Source organism: Melospiza georgiana, chromosome 20, assembly GCF_028018845.1.
Source record: "Melospiza georgiana isolate bMelGeo1 chromosome 20, bMelGeo1.pri, whole genome shotgun sequence".
NCBI lineage: Eukaryota > Metazoa > Chordata > Aves > Passeriformes > Passerellidae > Melospiza > Melospiza georgiana.
The window spans coordinates 1,504,899-1,522,626 of NC_080449.1; the positions used below are offsets into that span (position 1 = coordinate 1,504,899).

The 17,728-nt window shown below is 45.8% G+C and overlaps 1 protein-coding gene across 2 annotated transcripts in view; it reads left to right on the plus strand.

Moving 5' to 3' along the window:
- The first annotated feature begins 3,736 nt into the window (after nt 1–3,736).
- DPP7 (dipeptidyl peptidase 7) overlaps nt 3,737–17,728 on the plus strand; it is a 39,613-nt gene continuing 25,621 nt past the window's right edge. For both annotated transcript variants that reach the window (XM_058038168.1, XM_058038169.1), the window contains exons 1-2: nt 3,737–3,842; nt 4,146–4,259. In XM_058038168.1, the coding sequence (XP_057894151.1) occupies nt 3,770–3,842; nt 4,146–4,259 (187 nt within the window). In that variant the 5' untranslated portion in view covers nt 3,737–3,769. The remainder of the gene's footprint in view (nt 3,843–4,145; nt 4,260–17,728) is intronic.

The window sequence follows — 17,728 nt, forward strand, 5'->3', positions numbered from 1 at the left end:
AATGAGCTTTTGCTTTGTGTGATTGGTCAAAAAACTTCTAAAGTTGTAACACTAAGTTCTTGGTCTGCTGCTTTGGATGTGAGCTGCTGGCATCTTCCTACTGTCATAACCATGTAATGAGATTGATGCTGAAAAATAAAACAGCTCAAGGCAAGGTCCACAGCAGTCCCGTCCCGTTTGTGATTTGTACACATACCCCTGGCCAGCGATACAGTGCTGTCAGCACTACCAGTTTCCCATTTCTTTCCCAACATGTTCCAGGACCTCAGGTGGGACCCCAGCTCCTGGAACCAGAGCAGAATTGCTCAGCACTTCCCACCAGGACACAGCTGCAGCTGGGCCCAGAGCAAGCTTTAGCCATTCTTCCAGGGCATGTTTCTAGATCTCATTAGTTGCTGTGGACCAAGAGCTGTATGCAAAACAGTCTGTTCAACATCATGTGTCGTACCAAGACACTATAGCAGTGTCAAGCCTTGCACGTGTTCATCATGTACAGTGCCAGTACCTTCCACTTCATCTTGTTTCCAGCAGCGTTTGAGAGTGGCCTCTCTGCTGGTGGGTGGACACAGTTCACCTGGTTCATGTATTATATTTGACTATCAGCAGAACTGGGTCTCTTCTTCTTGCACTTATGCTGCTGGACTCCTCACCACAGCTGACAGAGGAGAGCCAAGCGCTAACTCTTCACTGCAGGGATAAACAGAGACAGCAGAAATAGAGTATTTCTTTGTGTTATGTTTCTAATGATCCCAGGTTTATTTCACTGTATATTGCACAGATATGTAGGAAGGGCAGCTCCAGCCCTACAAGACAGAATCCAAACCTTGTGGGTGAGAAAAGTGAGAAGGTCACTCAGCCTGCCACAGCAGGTCAACAGTGCGCTAAGAAATAAACCTGAGGGTTTGCATCTCCCCACTCACTCCTGTCTCAGTTTACTTCTTTTCAGTTACACAAGAAAGAGTGTGTCTGAGCAGAGAAGTGCACACTGAAAGCCCCATAGTTACTTCTCCCTCTCCAGGAGCTCTGTCTTGTTTTTCTGCTACTCCCAGTAAGATTCACATGCCCTCACCAGTACCAAGGTCCAAGAATATTCCACTGTATCTCGCCCATCTGCTGCTGATGCTGTCTTCCAGGAGTAGCTTCTCAGAGGTGCAAGGTACTACCAGAGACTACTCTGCAGAGATGTATAAGCAGGTGCTGATATACTCCGCTATACACTAGCTAAAAGTGCTAAATACCCTTTCTCTGCTCGCCTCTAGCTTCTCCTCTTACTACACAGAAACCTTCAATGTTTAAATATTGCTTGTAAAGGACACTGATGAGACTTTAAACAGACTACTTACTACACAGAAATAGAAGAACTACTAGTAGATAAAATACAGTGCACGATAAAGGTAATTGTATTACATCTAGTGAAGAAATAGTACACATTAAGATTCAGTGTCATTTACCACTAAATGGATGGAGTGTTGAGGGTTTCTTGCAGGACAAAGGATATATATGCACAATCCAGTCTTCGTAGAAACTGAGTAAGGTCACAATGCCCTTGAAGAACACGAAAGAAGAACACACTCAGCGGCAGACAGTTCAGGATGTAAAGGCAGACAAGAAAATCGCAGCGAGACTCATGAAGATGAAACACTAACTAAAATTAACTGAAAGCTTAAAACACATGCACAGAAGGATTTAACCAATCATGTATTAGCTTGAGGCATGAAAAATAGAACACAGTATAAATATAGCTTGCTTTTTGCAATAAATCGGCTTCACATGATCACATTGATCACGGTGTGATGTCCCTTTCCTGATCCTCCGCAATCATGGAGTACACATCAAATTCTTCCTCTCAATTCCCAGGAAAGTAACCATGGAATTTGTGTCCAAACTCCAGAGAAGTTCCTGCATGTTTCCAGAAACTTCCAAGAAGTTTCTACCTCCACGAAAATTTGTGTAGCTTTTATAGTTGTAAAAGTAGTGTCTTCAGTCAAGAATTTCTAGCTTATCTCCCCACATTTGTTCTCACATCCAGTTTATTGGGAGTTCTGCTTCTGGTGCCAGAGAGAGAAATAACACTTCTCTGTGCAGTGTAGCCCCAGCTTCCTGCTGAGCAGTGCAGTCACATCACTCTTCAGTGAACTGCCACATCACTGTTACAGAGCCTTCAAACCTGACCTCCTGAAGAATCTTTTCGGGAGGCTGGTGCTGTAACACTACTTTGTGCAATTTTTGACAAGCCTGCACATGGATTTATGTTACCGCTTGGTCACGTGGCTGGCACAAACCTGCATGATGCCTCCCAAACACAAGGCTCAGCGCTGTGCCACTACCAGCTCCCCGCACTCCACAGGAACATAGTTTCTCTGTCCCTCCAGTGCCATCATGCTGAGCTCTGGCTCAAGGCAGCAGCTAGCATGGCCCCAGAAACATCCACCCAGCACTTTACAGGAACAGCAACAGCAAAAGACAAGGTCAAACTTTTCTCCTGATGTCCACCATGCCAAACCAAAGTTTCTCTCAGTCAGACATTGCAGCCTTTCTCATCATAATCTCACTGAAAGTGAAAGAAGTTGATAATAGGTAACTCATGTAAGCATGAGTTAACTATTAAGAGTTAGCAAATATTAAGCACAAGCCTAAGAAGCAGGACACACCTTAGCCTTGTCAAGATAAGACACAGAATGCACCTTGTCAAGGTAAGAGGAACAAAACCTATTAACAGCAGAAAACACTGAACCAACCAGCAAAGGATGTGCATGCTTCAGAAAGAAAGCTTAAAAGTGCAAAGTGAGGAAGACTACCAGCCTTCATCAGAACAACCACTGAGGAAGACTCGGAGCCTTCTTCAGCGTGACCAACACAGTACACTGTGCTTGCACGTCACATATGCTAATGATATTAATGATTTCCGAGAATAATTTGTATCACCACTCAAATCCCAAGGAATGTAATGAATACGCATGAAATTTAGCCATATATTGTGCTGTGTGAAAGTGCTGGGTGTGTTAGGAGGAGCACTCCCCCACATACCCAGTGCCAAATAAAGCAAATACCCAGCTCACTGAGTCAGTGTCTGAGGGGACTCAGCTCAGCATTGGAGTGAATCAAAACAAGAGAACTGTCCCATAGTGTTCTCCTGGGCTACACGAATTCTGCAACCCTGAAGAAATCCAGCTGTTGCTTGAAGGCATGGCCTCACCTTCCTCTGCTTCATCGGCCCCTGCCTTCTCTCCTGGGCTGGCACAGGCCTCTGCACGGACTCCCTTGTGAGCCAGACCCGAAGACCAATCCCTCATTAAATTAATTCAACGGAAGTAAAGCATAGTTCCTTCTCAGCTGGCTCAGCTTCCTGGGCCTGCTTTTTACGCAACGGCACGAACCTGTGCCTGGGAGGGACTACAACAAACACCTGATGGGGGAGGAGAGGCCCCCTTCTCCTAGTTCTGACCTGAGCGTACACGGGATGGAGTGGCCAGGTAACCTTTACCAGAAGTACAAACTACAGAACTAACTTTCCATATCTGCTGCCTTTTTAGTCTCTGCAGTACACAGTGGCGCGGACCCCTCCACTCCAGGAGAGTAAGAAGGAGGAGGAGGAGGAGGAGGAGGCGGCCCGGCGCGGCCCGGCCCGGCCCAGCCCGCTGAGTAGTGAAGCCGCCGAGTCGAGCCGCCATAACAGGCCCGTGGCGCTCGCGTGGTCACGTGAAGGGACGCTGAGTCACCGCATGATCCCGAAGCCGTGGGTCACGTGACCGGTGCCTGAGCGGCTGCCATGGATTCGGTGCTGCTGCTCTCGGCCCTGCTGCTGCTGCTCCCGCCGCTGCCGTCCGCCCGCGCTGCTCCCGGTGGGTGTTTCGGGCCGGACCCTTCTGCCTGTCACCCCTGCTCCTCGGACCGGACCCGCTGCCGGACTTCCTCCTTCCCCAGCCAGAGCCCCGGCCCTCCCGTGAACAGGACCCTCTACTAGCTTTCCCAGGCCCTGGCCAGGACTCCGAACTAGTCTCGCTGGGCCGGAGCCCTCAGGCAGCCTGGAGAGCACCGAGAGGGTGCTCCGAGCTCCCCGGGTCCCAGTTCCCAGGCTGGGTTGTGCCGTACCGGGTGACCTCGCCTGTTGTCGGTTTCCCCTGTGCTGATGATGCCCCCTCCAGCTGCCCGGGTCGTGCGGCCCGGCCTGGAGGAGCGGCTCTTTCCGCAGGTGCGGGACCACTTCAGCTTCGAGACCTGCGGCAACGAGACCTTTCCGCAGCGGTACCTGGTGTCGGGTAGGTCCTGTGGGTGCTGTGGCTTCGGGGTGGATTCCTTTCTGCTAAAGTTTTGACTGCCTCTGTTCCGATGCAAAGCAGGAGCTAGAACACTGGGCAGCCAAGAGTCAGTGTTAGCCACGGGCCAACCCTGTACGAGCCAGGCATTCCCCAGCATTGTCTATATCCTCCTTTTCTTTTTAATCCACTTTTTACAAAGGCATGTACCTATAGAACAAGGGGGTCTGGCTTTAAATTGAGAGTAGGCCTAGACTGCACATAAGAAAGGAATTCTTCCCTGTGAGGGTGGGGGAGGCCCTGGCACAGATTATGTAGAGGAGCTGTGGCTACCCCATCCCTAGAAGTGTCCAAGGCCAGGTTGGACAGGGTTTGGAGCACCCTGGGGTAGTGGAAGATGTCCCTGCCCGTGGCAGTGGGGTGGAACTGGATGAGCTTTAAGGTCCTTTCCAGCACAAACTGGTCTGGAATTTACTCCTTGCCTTCTGTTCTGGCTGCGTGGTGCAAAAGGGATTGTGGGGACTGACATCTCTGGAGCAAGAGTAGACTAGAAGCAGGAACTGTGTTAAGCTTGCACCAGAGCTGGCTCTGTGTGTGTGTCTTCAGTTGACGCCGGTATCTCTTACAAGTGCATGTAATCGAGTGTTCTGAATGTGTCAGGAAAAACAAATAGTGACTGAAATGTTGCACTCTGTACTGATCATTTTTAGGAGTAAAGGAGTAAAATGCAAATCACTAACCGAACCCTCTTGGGTTAGTGGTTTGCACTATTTAAACTTGTGCAACTGTAGATAGCTTAATCCATGTGAAACAATGAGCACTGCCAACAAGGAGCCAGCCGTGTCTCATTTTTGGGTCACTGACAGTAAAAGAGAAAAGGCCTTTTTAAACAGCATGTGACTAAAAATACAGCAATTTCCATAACCAGTGTCCCATGTTTTTCAACCCTGCCTATGCAGAGGAATTGGGGAGCAAATTGCAGGGAGAGAAGAAGGGCGGACTTGGGAATAGCAGCAGACGTGAGCACTGCCCAGCTTAGTGCCCACTTGCTGCTGTCTCCCAGCTGCATTGGGTCTTCAGATGCTCCAGCTTGCCTTCACATTGCCTGCTGCTCTGCAGCTTGTCCAGCACCTGTGCCAAGTTGTGTGTTTCACCAGGCATGAATTCATGGATCAGTTCAACCCAAAGATATGGATACACCACTGCATTTTGAGAGCATACCCAAGGCTGCAATTTCACTAATTGGGTGGCCCTTTTTGAACAGAATGTTGGAATTACATGGTTTAAAGCATTGTGCAACTTTCTATTTGTTTTCTTTTAAAGTGTTATGTTTTATCTATGAGTCCTGGCAGAGCTGAATAGGATTTGTGAGGAGTAAAATATTATCAGTGCAGTTCTGCTGGTTTATAGAGAGTTTATTACTCAAAATTCCCGTGATTCCATTTCCCTGTACTGTTTTTTTTTGTACAATATGAGACTTTTCAGATTATCAGCAAGAAAACAAAAACTAATTTCACAACAGGGAATCTGATACTCTTGAGTTTAGCTAGCAATTCCCCAGGATTTCAGTCAAAAAATAGGTACCTTTCTAAGAAGCCCATCTGGTTTGGTTTAGGCTCCTGTGATGGTTGTTTACTCCAGGAGCCATGAAGCACATGAGAAGAGCCAGAGGAAAGAGAACACAGAGCACTCCAGTTACCTACCCAGCATCCAAAGCAAATGCATCACAGTCAGTTGGCCTCTTTGTTAATGAAGAGGAGCAGTTTCACTAATGAGAGGTTTCAAATCCCATTTCAAGCCAAATCTGGCTTTGTCAGTTCTGTGCTGAGAATGCCAAGAATTAAATTTGGGCCTCTCTGTTCATGAAAACAGCCTCATGTGACAGCAACATCCATGGGACAACTGTTGTGCAGGGTCTCTTTCAATGATGTGTTGAAATCAACACTTAACTGATGGTCTGAGGTTTGTCATTGAAGAATACTATTTATTATCCCTCCTAATTCCTGTGCAGTTTATCACTAAGCTAAAATCAAATGTTTGTTAAAGTCAGTAAGCATTAGAGCAACTGTTTGTTAGATAAGCCAGTGTTAGCATCACAGCTCAGCTTGTCCTGCCAGACTCAATTTGCATTCAGTTATAAAGTGATCTGAGGATGAAGCACATTATTTTCATATATCATCATATATATACGCACACACATATGCATGTGTGTTACATATATAACATATATCAGCATATCCTGGGCTCCTCTCCACAGTGTGGGCAGCAGGTGTGTGGGGGGATTCTGTCCCTCTGCTCAGGTAGAGGGAGGCAATTCTACCAGGACCCCGCTGGTAGAACTGCCTCCAGGCCCAGGGACCTCAGCACAAGAAGGATGTGGAGCTGCTGGAGTGAGTCCAGAGGAAGCCCCAGTGATGATCAGAGAGCTTATGTAGCAGAGCATCTCACCCTCTCCCAAGAGCTTATCTGTCGTTTGTTAGCCAGTCATAATTCAAACAGGACAAGCTGTGTTATTGTGTTTTGGGCCCATAGGTTCACACTGGTCTGGTATTTCCCAACTGCCAATAGATACCTTACTGTTGACATGGGATCTGACAAGATAAGCTGGATTTTGACTGACTGATAGCTGTTCACTTTATAACTATAGAAGTCACCCCAAACTTTCACAAAGCAGAAATCTGCTAAAATATATATATTTTCTGGAAATGTGTGGAGTTTCCCTGTCGCAGAATGAGGCCTTTGTCGGGGATGAGCCATTTGTCGGTGAGGGGAGACTCGGACACTCAATATGAGTGATAGCAGGTTCCATTTATTTAAGAGAGCATCAGACACTTATACAGCAAGTAATAAGCTTATGAATATTCTGTAAGCCAAGCGATCTATTGGTTAAACTATACCATCAACTTCTTCCTCATTCCTTTGGGCCTACATTCCCTATTTCCCACGTCTGTCTGTCCGCTTGTTATCATACCCAACTAGGCCCAAGGACACACTATCTTGCACTATCTTGCAGGTGCAGGACTTGGAATTAGCCATGGCCTTGTACTTTTCCAGTCTCTAGTCAGCTAAATTCCCAACATTTCCCCTGTTTTCTTTTGGAAGAAGCAAAGTTCTATGGGCTAACTGTTCCCAAAACTTCCACATCTGTTCCCAGGGTGCCATCTTTTCCCAGAGAGGGTGTTTTGCTTGTTATGGGAAGACTGTCTGAGAACCTTATTGTTTATAAAGTGATGCATGAGAGAGCCTAATTGTTTATAGAAATCAAACCTGGGAACTGCTTTTGGAACTGCTTCGCAACTACCTTTTACTGTTCTCTCAACTGTATGCCTTCATGGCCTTTTTCTTTAAGCCACGCTTGAACTAAACTCTCCACATCTCCCCCGTCTTTTTCTTTTTGAGAAAGGAGGTTAGTTTGCCAGGTTTTCTCTATCATCCTACTAACCATTTTTTGGATACAACTACAGAAACAAGGTAAAATAAGTAAAAGCAATAAGAGTACACCTAATATCCCTATAGCATATATTACAAGGTTTCTTAGCCATAGTCCCAATCCTAAACTTTTAAGCCACTCATCAATTCCCAATCCTTCTTCTTCCTTAAGGCTGTTAAGCCCTAGCCGTAGCTCTTTTATCTTAGCATGAATAGATACAGAATGATCAGATAAATTCATGCAACACATCCCTTCAAACTCTTCACACCCATGGCCTTGTGCTAGCAGTAAGAAATCTATGGCAGCTCTATTTTGTAAAACAGCGTGATTAACACTTTGTACATCTGCAGTTAACATATCTAATATCTGTGATGTCTTATTCCATTCACCCTTAGCCCAACACCCTATTTGCTTTGCTAAAGTCATTGCTTTGCTTGCAGCACCCCATGGTAGGAGAGCTGAAACCATCACTTGTTTAAATTTACTCCAGAACCATGGATCTCCTATTTGACTACAGTCTAAGTTATGTAAGCTGCGCCTTTGCCTGCTTGTCTTATGACTTAGTTGCATTAGTACAGATATATTAGGGTGGAATAATGATAACTTGCCTAAATAACAAGGTCCACCCTGCGGCTGGGCTGGTATTCCATTCCAGGCTCTATCTCCACAAATTAGAAATATCCCTGTGGGTAATTTCTTAGGTGTCATGGTACTAGAGCCTTTACATTGGTTATAAAGCTGTTTGGACACTATGTCTGGGCTTAGAGATGAATCCAGAGTAGCCCATGTCTGTTTATGTTGATTCATCTTTTGAGAATTAGAGTAATCAAAGCTGAACCACCCACCGTTGGAAGTGCTGGTCATGCTAGCATTTGCACTTCCGAAAAGCTCCAACTCCTCAGGTGGGGAATGCAAAGGAGTATTAAGTGATTGAATTAGCAGGCATTGGCGGTAGCCATCACTCTGACTGGCAGTATACCCTTTTTGTGCGGGCAATTTAATATTTACCATATTGCGCATACATAAGGCACGGTTATTAATAAGACTGCAGAATTCTTGAGGAGACCATACTGGAAGCCCTACCAAACACGTTCAAAATGGATTAGTAACTCCTCCAAGGCTGAGACAAAGCGATGACTGATTAATCTGTCTAGCAAGTGTTATCCATACATTATCTCTAGGTTGACTAAAATGTGTTACCTTTAATTCTTCAGCTACCACTACACCAAGCAATATAACAAAAGTAAACCTCATTTTTCTGTTTTTACTTTGACCTTCTTTTTCTTATCAGTTTTTAACCTTGCTGTTCCCGATACCTGAAGACCACACCTTTGTAACCTTCTAATGCAGTTATCTAATGCCTGATTGGGATCTCCTCTTATAGGCCCTACAACAGAATGTTGTGTTAAAGGTACCAGTTTTCTACACCTTACAGAGGCTATATATGATGCACTTTGAGCTTTAACTCTTTTCAAAATACACTGTACCTCCCACCAATAATAGGCCAAGATTTTCTGCTCATGAGATTCATAAAGGTCTAAAGCTGAGGCAGTGTTTAGCCCTGTCTCATTCCATAGTACCCACTCCCAATTATGTTCCCAGGTATGTCTATAATTACAGGTGTTACACCATAAATGAAAAAGTGACAACTGATCCACCCAAAGGGTCTTATCACAACCCCCACAACACAGTGCAACCCAAGCAGCACAATATGGGCTGTGACATTCAAGGCAGTTCTCTTTTGCCGGTCCTTTTATATGGAAAGGTGATAATGATTCAATAATGTCAATCAGTTCCCTGGTCGTCCGGCAACGGCGTGTCGATCGCCTTCGAGTGTCCCTTCAGTTGAAGCAGTAGTGATCTCAGGATCAGGAGCAGCTTCTTCTCCAGACGGTCCTTGTCCTCTTCCGTGAGTTGGTTCACCAGTCGCTGCATCAAGAACAGGTTTAGTCCACTTGGCAGGTACCCACAATGCTCCTGTAGGGGTGGAAATACAAACATATCCCCTTCCCCAGAACAGGACCTTAGCAGGATCCTTCCATAACCCTGTCTTGGGATCTCGGTATTTTACCCATACTTCTTTTTTCTGTTCACCAATCTCTTGTGGCTTATAGTGTAGTTCTGCTGGGGGTTGCCCTACATCTCCAAACACACACAAATGATTAATCACAAATAAACTTTTCAATAATCTTGTCTGGGGGTCAGTTACTTCCTCATGCTTGGCTAAATACTTCTTTAAGGTACCATGTGCCCTTTCAATGATGGCTTGCCCTGTTGGGGAATTTGGGATACCTGTAACATGTTCAATTCCCCAATTCCTTAAGAATTTCTCTATCCTTTGACTGATATAGGCAGAACCATTATCTGTTTTAATTCTTTTTGGTGTACCCATCACTGCAAAGCAACTGTACAAATGTCTTTCCACAAGTGTAGCTCTTTCTCCTGTCTGAGCTGTTGCCCATATATATTTGCTATAAGTATCAACGGACACATGTACATACTTTCGTCTGCCAGAGCTAGGGACGTGTGTAACATCCATTTGCCATAATTCGTTTGTTTGCAGGCCTCGTGGGTTTACTCCTAGGCCTAAACCACTTCCCCCATTATGGTGACTACAAGTCGGGCAAGCCCTCACAATAGCTTTTGCTTCTGAGAGTGTTATCTTAAATTCTCTGCTTAAGCCTTTTGCATTTTGGTGAAACATTGAGTGGGCTTCTCGAGCCAATTGGTGACTTGACAGAGGTGTGCTTTGGGTAATGGTGACCAATCTATCTGCCCTATCATTTCCTTCACCTAAACCAACATCCCATTTGTGACTTCTGATAGGAATTACAGCGTAAGCATGTTCCCTGAATTTTGTAGCTCTCTTTAACTGCAATAATAGTTCATATAGTCTTTGATTTTGCACCTCTTTTATGGAAGCGTCTTCAATTCTTGCTACAACTCCTGCTACATACAGAGAGTCTGTAACAACATTCGAAGGTTCCTTAAATTGTGCCATTGCCCATACCACTGCTAACTGTTCCATGGTTTGTAGGCTGTCCACTGCTTCTGCTTGCAGAATATGATGCTTCCATACTCCCTTTTCTTGTCAGGTTATTGCAGCAGTTCTTGATTTCCTGCCAGCGTCTGTAAATGCAGTAATGGCACCTGAGATAGGAGAATTCTCTCGTTTTGGACGAGTTATCCAGTCCCAGTCCCCTATCCATTGAATCAAAGCTGGTCGAAGCTGGTGTGTTTCAATAGGGCAGCATGCACCCAAGAGAGCTTCCTGCATTTCCTCTGAATTAGTCAAATACCAGTCCAAGGTATCCTTTTTCATTGGTATCTTGATGGCATCTGGTTCTGCCCCAGCCACCTGCAACATCCTTTCTCTGCCCTTCTTTATCAGATCCGCTAACATTTCAATTTTTGAAAAAGAGTCTTACTTTGCTGCAGTGGGGGGGAGATCCATTCTAATATCCATGTTTCCCCCGTTTCTTGTTTGCTTTGCATAAGTGCTCCCAAAAGATACTGTGGGCCCTTCCAAATGGTCAGATCTATGGGTAAGTCTGGATCCCTTCGATGAACATGTCCATGCATAACACAGTCCATAATTTGCTGAATGACCCGCTGTTGTTTGTCAGTAATACACACCGGATGAGTTGGGTCAATCCCTTTCAACAGTGGACGCAACTCATCGAGCAGTTCATTGGGTATTCCCACCATTGGTTTTAACCACTGTAAATCACCCAAGAATTTTTGAGTGTCATTTAAGGTGGTTATTTTTGTTTTTAGTTGCAGCTTTTGAGATTTGACAATTTGTTCTGTCATAGACCATCCCAGGTATTTCCAGGGAGCAGTTGTTTGGATCTTCTCAGGAGCTACTACTAGAGAATATTGTGCTAGTGTGGTTCTTATTTCCTGGACTTGTTGTTGTGTGAAAGGTATCGGCTGAGCAAACAATACATCATCCATATAATGATATATCACTGTATTAGGCCATTGCTTCCTAAGATGTTGCAAAGCTGCACTGACATAAAGCTGACACAAGTTGGGGCTGTTCCGCATGCCCTGCGGAAGAACGGTCCATTCAAACCTCTGATCGGGTGCTTCTTTATTAATCACAGGTAATGTGAAGGCAAACCGTCGCATATCCTGTGGGTGGAGGGCGATAGTAAAAAAGCAATCCTTTAGGTCAATAATCAGCAAAGGCCAATCCATCAGGATCATGGCTGGGTTAGGTAATCCAGGTTGTAATGAGCCCATAGGTTCCATTTGTTCGTTAACAGCGCGCAAATCATGGAGCAGCCTGTATTTCCCTGACTTCTTTTTAATTACAAAAATTGGAATATTCCAGGGGCTGGTAGATAAACGCAAGTGTCCCTGTTGAAGCTGTTCTGAGACAAGCTGATGTGCTTGTTGAAGACTTTCCCCTTTCAAAGGCCATTGCTTGATCCATACTGGGGTGTCAAGAATCCAGGTGATGGGAATTGGGAAGTCCAAGCAATGGCTTTTACTCCAAAGGGTGTTCATTTGTCAAAACCACCCCTAGCTGAGCCATAATGTCCCGACCTATAAGGCATTGAACAGTAGGTGGTAACTGTACCACTGAAAAGATTGCTGTAAGCTGTTTCCCGTCGATGTAAACTTGGAGGGGGGGCGAGCGGCTAGCCAGGGTAAATCCTCCGACCCCGGATACTGCAGTGGCTGCCGGCTGTAAGGGCCAATTATGAGGCCCTTATGAGCAATTAGGACTAATAATGCTGGAATCTGCTCCAGTATCCAGCAGACCTGAAAATGACCTTTTTTGTCCTTTGAATTCTACTTCTACCTTTTTCTTGGGTCTCTCGGCAAGATTTAAAATTAACAAAGTAAGTCCTCCTGTGGAACCAAAAGCACTTTCTTTCCTCTCTTGACTTTTTATGGGTTGTATCCATTTAGTCGTTTGCTCAAGCGGTAGCAGCTGAGCAATCCTTTGTCCCTTATTTATTTGAAGAGGAGGAAAAGGGGTGTAAGCCATTACCATAATCTCTCCCGTGTAATCCGCGTCAATAACGCCAGGTAAAACAAACAGTCCCAACATAGATGCAGAAGATCTTCCAAATAGCAGAGCACCCACTGCTTTGTTCTGTATAATAATAGGTCCTTGAACCCCCGTTGGGATTTTTTGCGGGTGCGGAGTCATCAATGTCACGTCTACTGCTGCTGCCAGGTCCATGCCAAGGCTTCCTGCTGCGGCGGGTTGGAGGCTCCCTGCTGCGGAGGGTTGGAGGCTCCCTGCTGCAGAGGGTTGAAGGCACGGGGGGGTGTTGTTGTTGTTGCAGCGGCGACTTGTGTCTGGGCATGGCCGCTGCGGGAATATGCGCTCCTGGGGAAGTTTCCCGACCGCCGTTCACAAGCGCCCGTGTTATGATTGTCCATACGGCATTTCTGGCACCAGACTCCGACAGCCTGGCATTCCCGGCGTACGTGGCCTGTGCCTCCGCATCGGTAGCATTTCATGCGACCCCCTTTATTTGATGCTGCGAATGCGGCTGACGCTTGAAGAGGTGCAAGAACGGCTAACACCTGACTCTGAGAGGACTTTGCCTGTTCTTGCAAGCCTATTCCTAACTGTTTGATCGCGTCTACGACCAAAGCCTGCTGCCCAGTCGGTACGAGAGCCATCCTTTCTAATGCCTCCTCTATAGTCCAATTTGCGCCTAAGGTATTAAGTATGTTCCTAGTAGCAGAATTACAATTTTGAAGTGCACACTGTTTGAGGAGGGCCCCGCGCATATATTCTGCTACGCCAGCTCTCTCAATTGCAGCAGCAGCTCTATCAATAAAAGCGCCAAATGATTCCTCTCTGCCTTGCTTAATTCCCATATATACTGGTATCCCTCCTGGTTCCTTTACCCTTTCTATTGCGAGTCTGACTAACCTCATTGCCTCCCGGCACTTATCCTGACCTATTAAGGCTTGTGCCTCAGTACGAAGGAAAGGTCCCAGACCCATAAGCTCATTAACAGTGACGCCATGAAGGGGGTCACCCTGCTGCCTTTGTACTGCCACGCACTCGTTAACGAGCGCTTGCCAATGAGCATTAAACAGCAATTGTTGATGTTGGGAAAAGATTAATTTAACTATGCCACAGCAATCATTAGCGAGAAGGATGCTGGTGTCAAAAATATAGTCGAGCATTTGTTTGGCTGGTTCGCTTTTAAAGCCAAACTGACTAACAGTAGCTCGCAATTGAGATAACATCTTCCAGTCAAGAGCAGTGATTGTCGCTTGTATGCCCCCCCCGGCCTGAGGAGTGAAAACAACCGGACAAGCAAGCTCGCTAGCCGTGCTTATCAGTTCTTGATCTCCCTTTTCCATGGCATCTTTGGCCGGGGCAGACCACGCATCTCGTCTATCCCTTGCAATCGTCGCCGCTAGGTCATCCGCCCCAGGGATCGACTGATTGCTTTTCGGGAACAGAGTATGCGTTTGTGGCCCCAGCTGCTGCGATACAGCAGATACGGGAGACTCAGGTGCTCCGTGTAGCCTGCGGCAAAGCGGGCAATAAAGCACCCTGCGGAGCTTGGCTCATTAGGGGGGGCTGACTCGTTAAAGGAGGCGGCGAAGCGGGTAATACAGCGCTCTGTGGAGCCTAGCTTATAGCCTGGCTCGCAGCCTGGCTCGCAGCCTGGCTCGCAGCCTGGCTCGCCGAGGGAGGTGGTGAGACTGGTAATAAAACCATCCTCGAAGCGGGGCCGAGAGGAGTTCCCGACTCCTTATCAAACTCCCTGTCTTGATCGTATTCTTTGTTATGATCATGAGCGGCAGTAGCCTGGTGGGCAGCCCTTTTTTCAGCCTGAAACTGCAACAGTTCGGTATTAACAACCTGCCATAATTTACCCCACTTCCTAGCAGTTTTATCATCGTCTAACGTAGCCTGCCATAATATATCACCAAATTTACGCCATTCCGACAATTCATGAACCGTGTGGGGATTTACAAAGATTCCCCTTTCCAAACCATAAGCCAAAAGACCCGGTAATTCTTTCTGTAAATCTGGTCCCTTAATCTGCCTTTTTTGCAAGAAAGTAATAAAAAGTTCATATGCGGCTTGCCTTTCCATACCTATACTGTAAGTGCGCACTTTGCAGCTCCTCAAGGTTACGGCGGCACATATCGGCCAGGCCCGTCTATACGGTCGCCTAGGGCACGGCGTGTCTCGGCGGGTTTTCCTTCACTTTTTTCTTCACGCTTATTTGCCGTTCCAGCTGCTTCGGAACCCGAACCAGTCCTCACTTCCTGTGGTGTTCGCAATCCCCATGGTGTTCGCTATCACGTCCGGGTGTCACCATTTATTGAAGTGAAGGGGAGACGACCATCCTTTAATGCATCGAACTCCGATTTATTGATCCATCGGTCACTTTAAATAATAGTGTTAATGAACTTCATGCATATTCCAAAATCCAAGTTCACGATAGGCTAACAGAGAAAACTCTAACCACTCCTTTTGTTTTACAATACCTATAATTGTTTATTAAAAACAGAACCAGTGTTCCCACTGTGATATGAAAGGTTCCCAAAACTTCCACATCTGTTCCCAGGGTGCCATCTTTTCCCAGAGAGGGTGTTTTGCTTGTTATGGGAAGACTGTCTGAGAACCTTATTGTTTATAAAGTGATGCATGAGAGAGCCTAATTGTTTATAGAAATCAAGCCTGGGAACTGCTTTTAGAACTGCTTCGCAACTACCTTTTACTGTTCTCTCAACTGTATGCCTTCATGGCCTTTTTCTTTAAGCCATGCTTGAACTAAACTCTCCACACTGGTCCGTCATCGGCCAGGGCCCCCAGGGCTCTTTCCTTCTCTGGCACTGCTCTGCTCTGCTGCTGCTCTTTTTTGATAAAAAAAAAGAAATTTAAAATTAAATAAAAAAGATTGAAAATAGCGGGCAGCAGCTCTGAAGCACTGAAGCATTGAAGGGCCAGAAAAGGACATTCCAAAATTGTTCAAATTGTTTGAAATTGTTTGAAATTGTTGTAAGACTGTCAATGGTTTGTGATAACTATTGATGGGACTTTTGCAGAAGTCTGTTTCAGGACCAAAAAGGACTCTCATATATTCCAAGAGAAACAACTTAATCTCATGGACCGTTCCTGAAACTCAGCTGCTTGGACTTGAATTTTCTTTGCGTTGTTTTTTGCATTTTCTTAGATTGTAGGATTGTTTTAGTGATTTGTTAATATTGTATATTTTACAGGTGAAGAAATTTCCTGTTCATTTCACATCAGCATTTTTCTTTTTAATTTATACAATTTAGAAAGGTGAGATGTCGCAGACATTTTTCATAGAAATCCTTTCTTTGGGATTTGTTCATCTTCTGGGAAGCTGAGGCCCCAGAAGAAGAATGTAAACAATTGTTATCGGCTGGTGTGGAATGTAACAGGTGCAGCGGTGATTGGGCTTCTGTGAGTGTTTGGATTTGCTGACCACTTACAGGAGAGTTTGTCCTTGCTTTCTGCTGGACACAGAACTTTGTTATTCATTCTTTTCTATGCTATTCTTAGCTTAGCAGCCTCTGCAACTTCTCTCCTTATTCTTTTTAGTATAGTTATAATGTATTATATATCATATATCAATAAATCCAGCCTTCTGATCATCAACTAAGATTCTTGTCCACTTCTCTCACCCATGAAGACCTCATCAGGTCGCTGTAATATAAACCTAACAGGACATAAACTTAACAAAACTTAACTTTAACAGTATTTAACATTTAATGGCACGTAATAGACAATTTAACTTAAACTACTTAGCAACAGATAGAACTTACTATAGAAATAGAATAGAATATGGAATTTACTATAACTTACTTACAGGCCTAACTCTAAAATACTAAGCTAAAACAACTTTCTTCATGTGTTTGCTACAGCATTTTTACACTTGAATGCACTTAAACATAAGGAGTTTGTTCAAGGTATAGCTGTGGAAAAATTCTTTTGAATTCAGTGCTTGCTTTTACCTCTACCACGTCCAAGCAAAGCTCAAAGAATACAAAAAGCACACTCATTACATCTTACTTATACAATCGCTTTAACATATCTTTAACATTTCTAAATTTTTCAAAATACAATTTCAGAGTTTGATGTTCCACCGACTGAGTTATCTGTGCTTCTGATGTTTAAAGTCTACGTTAATGCAGGCGATTTTGACAGCATAATGGATGCTAAGCCAAATCAGCCGAAATTTGGCCCACGCATTCACTACGCTGATTTCTCTTTCACAGTCTCTGCCAGGAAGAACAAAAAGTCTTATTAACTTAGGTGAGGAATGTCTTGATAGTAATGCTCCTTGGTGTCACTTGCGGCCGCGGGGCAGAGGTAGAAGCGCTCACGCTGGAAAAGCGCTCTGGTCCTGCGGCACTTGTGTCAGAGCGGGGCAACCCCCCTGCGCTGGGCTTCTTGTTTCGTGAGACTCGCCAGCAGCGTGCGCCGCACCCAGCGCTGCACCCGTGCCAGCGCGGGTCGCTCCCCCCGCAGCGGCTCCGCTCCCCCCGCGGCTGCCTCCGCTACCGCCGCTGCAGCACAGCATCTCAGGCAAGCCGCCCACCGCGGCTGCTCCCATGGCACAGCGCCCATGCCAAGTTCGGAGTGGCACAGCCCCGCAGGCACCCCAAGCCGCGGCTGCTGCCACCATCACAGCAGGGTCGCTGATTTGTTGTCCGTATACTTGCAGCGCCAGCACCACAACACACGTTTTTGCAAGTCTATATGCAGCAATCTCAGGAATTCTCTTCCCAAGTCAACAGTCTATAGTCCCCGCTTTTCTAAAAAGCATTTAAAAGGATTATATGCCGCTTGTCCCTGTATTACCTTTTAACCTGTCATTCATTCAGCGCGCTGCAGCCTTTCCAGGATTTCGATGGCATTCAGTCAGCTGAACTCTACTGTGAGGTCGCCAGGGCACCGAAGCCCGCACTTTCGCCTTTCTCCAGGTCTCCCATATGGGGTCGCCTGAGGCAGGGCTCGCTTTTTGTGCCTTCCGGGCTGTGTCGGGACTGTCACCCAAATACTGCACCGACT